Here is a 7,145-nt window from a genome sequence, read left to right on the forward strand (position 1 = left end):
CACCCCTGCTGAAGTCACCATGTGAATGAAATTTATGGTCTGACTGGGGCATACAGCAAGAGCCTGGGACCATTCAAGTTGTCACCCTAGCCTTAGGACATGTAAAGAATGGTTGAAAGTTGGGGAATAGCAGTCAGGGATCTGAACTCCTCAGCTATTTCCTGCAGCTGAATCCCTTGCATCCTGAGGGCCATTGGCCACTTTAAGGATTTGCTTTGCTCTCTTGGTCAAGACATCTCCCTTTTTTGTGCTGTAGGTCCAACTGATATCGGTCCTCCTGCCCCAGAGTCTGCATTCAGAGAACACTGTACAGAGTACAGAATGTAATTCCTAGTGAATAGCTTATTGTTATTTTGTTGAAGGCAATTTGTCTGTGAGCAGCTCAGATGACTATTGCATGTTGTCATTTGAAATTATCCACAAAATAAAATTCTCCTCTAACAATTTTAGAGGTATAACTCTTTAACTGGGAGCTCCTCACAAATAGTAATTGTCTGACCCAGATAAGCCTTTTCCTGTTCTTTGACTGATGAAGCATAAGAATCTGGCTCCCAGTGCAAAACTGGCATTTGCAAGTGCAAAATTAGCTTCTCTAACACTCGAACACTTTTCCTATTACCCTTCCTGTAGGCACTCATTCCAAAGGAGACACAAGACAGTCAAATGCACTTATTTAAAGGACCTAATCAATATGTGTGGACACAGTTTTGTAGTATTCATCCAGTGACAAAGAGGCTCAATGATGTCGGGTATTAGAAGCTAGTTACAGGGGATACAGGGCACTTTGCCCTGACGTTGTACTAGTTTTAAGGACTCCACTTACTTCTTCATGATCATGTAACGGAGGGAGTTGCCAAGTGTGTGGTCCTCATCATGCAACACAAATGTGACACAGTTTCCATCTGTCCCTTCTGCCTGGACCTGCCACCAATAAAAAAAGAAAAACCAAGAAGATCATAAATGTATGGTTATATCTCAGCTGAATGAAGACCCCCTCTGAAGCAACTAGGGCTGGGCCTATATTAGAGAAACGGCGCACAACTGAGTGCAAAGAGCACTATTCATTTGGAACCCTATCCGAATGATCCCACAATGAAAAAGGAGAGAATCATAGAAAAACAGGGCTGGAAAAGGACCTGATGAAGTCATCTAGCCTGAGCCCCTACTCAAAGCAGAGTTGCATGCATCTAACCCATTCCAGCTCAGTTCAGAGTGGAAGCACCTGGGCAACATGAAAAATCATGAGACAAGGTTTGCTTTTCAATGGGGCAAAGTAAAATCTGGATTCTCCGGGCAAAATCTAGGCCTATGGAAAACAGTGGGAGTGTGCACGTTCATACACTAGGAATGATCCTGTGAGAAGCTAAGTGTTTTCCTCTCCCACTCTAACAGCAGCAGATCTTGAGGTGCTCTGCCAGGCTGTGCACAGGAGTAGATTCACAATCTTCCCAGCACTTTTTGTTCAGACACCTGGCAATAGCACCAAGTGCTAAAAGCTCCAATAAGGCCGGTTTGGGTTTGGGATTGTTTCCAAACCCAACAAAGCACCTAATTAATCTTCCAGCCATCAGCTCGCTGCTGTGCCTCTGACCTCTCTCCAGGCTAAGTATAGCTGCTGTGGAGCCTGATGAGCCCAGACATCCCCAATCGTTTCCTCTCTGCGCCTCAGAGAGATGCTTCAAGGTTAAGTGTAGAGCCAGGGCTACAAAGCACTGATCTTTCACATCCTGCCCACAACCTGATCTCAGTCACTCCAGAAATTTCACAATCCCCTTCATTTCCCATCACACAATGACACCCAAAAGTTACAATAGTCTTCCAAAGCAGATATTACAAGAAGCGTACTTGATGTTATAAAAAAAGGGCAAATTGCGCGCTGTTTTGTTAGAGAAGGAGACCGATGGCTAAGATCTGCTAGACTACAGAATTCAGAAAGCCCAGCAACTCCTGGTGGTGTGACTCAACAACAACATTACAATAAATTCTTTGCATTTACAGAGCCCCTTTCATCAGGGGATCTTACAGCACTTCACAATCATCAATAAATAAAGCCTCAAAACTCCTCCCTCTCAAAAGGGAAGAGAAATATCATCTTCAGTTTTATGGAAGAGGAAACTAAGGCAGAAAGCCTGCCTGAACTTGATAGAAGAAACTTCCTTGGAATAGAATAACAAGACATAAATGACTTATCATAGGCCTGGGGTGCTCAACCTCCAGCCCACAGGCAAATACAGCCTGTGGAGCCACTGCACCTGGCCTGCAGGACTCCCCACAGGTCCAAAAATTTGGCAGCAGGGAAGCAGTGGCCATTAATATGGCCACCCTCCCACCTGCCAAATTCCCAAACCCCAAGCCCCGTGGTGCCCAGTTAGAGCCAGGCTGCACCCCTTTCCCCCTTGAGACTGCCCCATTTTTCCTTGCAGGGCCATGCCCCTTCCTTCCCCGTCCCCCTTGAGACTGCCCCATTTTTCCTTGCAGGGCCATGCCCCTTCCTTCCCCGTCCCCCTTGAGACTGCCCCATTTTTCCTTGCAGGGCCATGCCCCTTCCTTCCCCGTCCCCCTTGAGACTGCCCCATTTTTCCTTGCAGGGCCATGCCCCTTCCTTCCCCGTCCCCCTTGAGACTGCCCCATTTTTCCTTGCAGGGCTGGGCTGATGCCAGGCCATGCCCCTGGGGGGCCAGGTCAAGTCCCTTCCCCCCCCCCACCTCTCAGAGCTGGGTAAAGCCCCCCACCCCACAACGGGGCTGGGCTCAGGCCAGTCTCTTCCTCACCCCCCTCCATACAGCTGGACGGTGGCTGCTGCACTGGCCGTGGGCACTGGATCGAAACCACCATCTAGCCGTAGTCAGACCAGGCACTTAGCATCCAGCCCACTGGGGAAAAAAAGGTTGAGCACCACTGTCATAGGCCAGCTGGGGAACTGGTAACACTGGTGAGAAACAAGCTGACTCCCAGCCTCCTCCTGTAGTCCTAAGGCCTAATGCCCTCCCCTCCCATTTTTCCCTGAAAGCCATGGGTATTTTTCCCAGTCTAGCCCTACATGGCTGTAAAGACTTGTAAGAGAGTAATGACATTATTAGTGTAGATCAGTAGTCAAAAGCCCTTTTTTCCAAGGTTACATGTACCTGTGTCATCTTTGAACTGCACCAAACTGAAGGACAAGCTCTAATTGCCTGTCCTTCACACACCCAGTCCCAGCTGTCAGGGTGTAAGCAGCCTATTTAAGCCAGTCCCTTCTCTCTAACCAACTTCCCTTGTCAGCTTATCACATTACTCTTCAACCCATCCTTTTGCAAGGAGTTGGAGAGAACAGATGAGCCTTGCAAAGGGCCCTGAAAAGAAAAGAAAGGGCTCCGAGTCCCTAAACATGCTCTGAGTCCTAATGTTTTGGGCAATGAATGGACACGTGGTGAGAGTTGACTTCTGTCCCAAAGGGTTCAAACCCAACGAAGGATGGGAGAAGAGGAAGATTATTATGCCTGTTTTACAGATGGAAAATTGAGGCAATGAGGGATTTAATGGTCAGTCCAGTCACACAGGGAACCTGTAACAAAGCTTGTCACTGAACCCACATCTCTTGAGCCCTGATTTAGTGCTTTCCCATAAGATGATCCTTCTTGTCATTAGGGATAAATTGAGCTTTCCTATGCCAAAATATATACATGGTCTTCCAAGCCAAATCTTTGAAACTTAGTGATAAATGCTGGAGAAACAGGATTTTAAAATGGAACTGCCATGAATTTAATAGACTGCTGTCAGTGACATCACTTTACAAAATGCTCCCAAAGCAAACAGATGTATCAACGATTATTTTAACACCACAACAGGGGGTTATGCATACTACATGTGAAATGCATGCTCAGTCCAGTGACTGAGGGAGCCCAGGCCAGAGTTCTTGAAGCAGATGGAGAAGCCAATAATTTAGGCAAGACGCTACAGTGAATTTAGCTTTTCTGTGTACCTACTGCACTGTGAGAAACTAGTGCATTGATCCAGCAGATGAAAGCCAGAGGCCCACAGTTTCATGCAAGTGCAGGGAACAAGCTGTGCTGAATGTGTCTGGTTCACAGAACCTTGATTTTCTCTCCCATTTTCCACAGAGAGCCCTTTGATATATTTTCAGGACTTCACAGGAATGCAAGTTGTGTCAAAGCTCATTAGACCATAGGTCCACCTTGTCAGGTATCCACCTGTGGCAGTGGCCATTACCTGATGATGTGGAGGAAGACAAACACCCCTCTCTCAGGTAGCATACCTCTTAAATGGTACTGTGCTGTACACAGGAGGACTGCTTACCGGGCCTCAAAGCAACTAGTTTGTGCCCTGAGGCACAAAGTGGGATTTCTCTAAGCTTCTAAGGGCTTGCCCGTACTCCCCTTGCTCCACCACTAGAAGACATGCACATCCACATGCTTCTGGCAGCCCCACATGGCTCCACTCAGCAGCTGGGCCACCAAAGAAGGACGTGCACCCACAGAGGACAACAGCTGCTGAAGGGACCATGGCAGCCAGGGGAAGAAGTGGGGAGTGCAGGAGCTACGTGGCAGAAACCTCCTTAGCAGATGTGGTGCAATTCTGCTGCCAGAAAGAAGGGTTCTGTTCTGCCACCGTGTAGGAGCTTTGTCTGGGGACACATCAGAGCTGGGCGAGGAGAACTGAAGTTCTGCCAGTAGAAAGCTGAATGGTCCCGCCTCCTCATCCAAAGAGCAACTTTGTAACTTGGTGTTACACAACAAATTCTTCTTTAAGCTTTACTCTGTTTAATATCTGTAGGATTACATTCAGTACGGTTTTATATTATGCATTGTATGAGGAATTACGCATGCTAACAAGAGGCTGCTGTTTCATTTATCCAAACAATTTCAGTCGTCCGAGTGCATTTTCAGTTCGTCTTTCCAAAGGGAGTTGGATAACCATGGACACACTGAAGCGTGGACTAGACTTAATAGTGTCAAGTTATCCAGCCCATTTAGAAATCATTCCACATTATTCACTTGAAAATCTCCTCTCCCTCCTGGAGTGGGGAATTCTACTTCCTACGCGCAGCAATATTCTCTGTTATACATTTACTTGCCATTCAATTCAGCAACTGGTCCTTGAACAACAGAGTAAGAGAAGAACGAACGCGTTTTTATCAGGAGCTTTTATAATCTAAAATACACAATCAGTCAAGCCCTCTCCAGCTCCCAAAAGACATTAGAGACAGAAAAGACCCCCATCCCTCCTTAGATTATTCAAGGTATCCCCTCCAGTGAGGTCAGGATTTAGCCCTCAATCCTGACAGCCCATGCCTCAGGCATGATCAGCCTCTTCTGGCTAAGCTATCTTAATCGCTGCAACCTCTCATCATGTAAAATTTTTTCCTGCTTAGAGGGGTAGTAATTTATGATTATGAATTATTTAACATCATGCTTGGTGCCCAGATACCGCAGCGATGGATGCATTAGCACTGCACAAAGAGAGATCAGACTGGCTAGACAAGGTATCTATATGAACCACTTGTCTATACCAGGGTTCATGTTGGGAAATCTGAAAGGTCAATTTAACCATAAGTTATCTTGTATGCAAGTAAAAAAAAGTGTGATTAGTTAGGAAGCAGGGTCTATGTCTGACCCTAGATGCCCTGCTATCTTTCACGGAGCCACCAAGCTCAGTCCGCTTTCTTTATTTTATTACATACAGGTCTGCATAACATCTGGCCACTGGAGATCACAACATGTGGTTGGCTGCCTCAGTGTTTCTTCTCTCCACAGCCCACCGGCATTAACTGCAGCGACTGCATGAGCAACAGTGACTCATGTGAGGAGAGATCTGCAGAATCAGGCCTTCTGTAAAAACAATCACTGACCATATGACTATTGTTTCTTTTGAAAAGCATTCAATGAAAACCAGACACTACTGAAAGAAACAAGTTGTTTCCCCTGATACAGCTACTTACATTTTGGCTGCCCCCTTCCCACTAGCAAAGCCATGCAGAGAGTAATAAATTACTGCCTGCTCAACAAGCAAGGTACTAGTAAAGGACTGCCAACACAGCAACTGCAGGCTCTGCTGCCACCTCCTGCCTTTCATGGGAGCAACAAGTTACAACAGCTCAAAAGCAAGGGTGGCCAACCTGTGTGGCATGGTAAGCCTGTGTGTGGCATATAGCACATCAGAGAGGGGACAGGCAGCACAGAGACAGACAGGGCAGGAAGCAAAAAGCAAAGCAGCAAGTCAGGCAGGGAACATAGTGAAGGAAGCAGAAAGCAGAGCAACAGATTAGGCTGGGAAGGAGATTTGAGTGGCACTAGGAGGGTTCAGGGCTTATCTTGTTGGTGCCCACCAAGTTAAAATAAGAAAAGAAGCTGAGTTCAACAGCAAAAACACAGCTCTGTTAGACGTCCTGCCACAGGTGAACAATCTTGCCAACACGTCTGTCTAGAGCCACGATTCTCAACCAGGAGTAAAGAGTGAAAGCTGAGGCATTTTCCAAGCAATGCCTTAGAATAATACAAAATTAGGGTTGGAAGGGACCTCAGAAGGACATCTAGTCCAACCCCCTGCTCAAAGCATAACTATCCCCAACTAGATCATCCCAGCCAAGGCTTCGTCTAGCCACGTTTTGAAAATTTCCAAGGATGGAGATTCCTCTACCTCTCTGGGTAACCTGTTCCAGTGTTTTACTACCTTCCTAGTGAGAAAATTCTTCCTAATATGTAACCTAAACTTCCCTTGCTGCAACTTGAGACTATTTATCCTTGTTCTGTCACCTACCACCACTGAAAAGAGTCCAGCTCCATCCTTCTTCAAACCCTCCTTCAGGTAGTTGAAGGCTGCTATTAAATCCCACCCGCCCGGTCTTCTCTAGATTAAATAAGCCCAGTTCCCTCAGTTTTTCTTCCCAAGTCATGTCCCTCAGCCCCCTCACCATTTTTGTTGCCCTCCACTGGACTCACTTCAGTTTGTCCACATCCTTTGTGTAATGGGGTGCCTAAAACTGAACACAGCCTTGAGTTTAATGAGGGTGCTTTGTGTCTAAAAAGGTAGAGAATCTCTTATCTAGAGTGCAGGGCAAATATCCACCACAAGAAAGGTCTGGTGGTCATGAAACTGATCACCTGGGGCAAGCTGTAGCATAGGCAGCTCATAGGGCAAGCACGGGG

The 7,145-nt window shown here is 46.6% G+C and overlaps 1 protein-coding gene across 2 annotated transcripts in view; it reads right to left on the reverse strand.

The window, feature by feature from the left end:
* The window catches only part of LOC109300679 (DNA-directed RNA polymerases I and III subunit RPAC2-like), a 22,863-nt gene that overhangs the window by 10,601 nt on the left and 5,117 nt on the right, over positions 1-7,145 (reverse strand). For both annotated transcript variants that reach the window (XM_019521436.1, XM_019521437.1), the window contains exon 2: positions 824-921. In XM_019521436.1, coding sequence (XP_019376981.1) covers positions 824-921 — 98 coding nt within the window. The remainder of the gene's footprint in view (positions 1-823; positions 922-7,145) is intronic.

The sequence above is a fragment of the Gavialis gangeticus genome, unplaced genomic scaffold (genome assembly GCF_001723915.1).
Source record: "Gavialis gangeticus isolate Ggan-Ray unplaced genomic scaffold, GavGan_comp1, whole genome shotgun sequence".
In the NCBI taxonomy this organism is placed as follows: domain Eukaryota; kingdom Metazoa; phylum Chordata; order Crocodylia; family Gavialidae; genus Gavialis; species Gavialis gangeticus.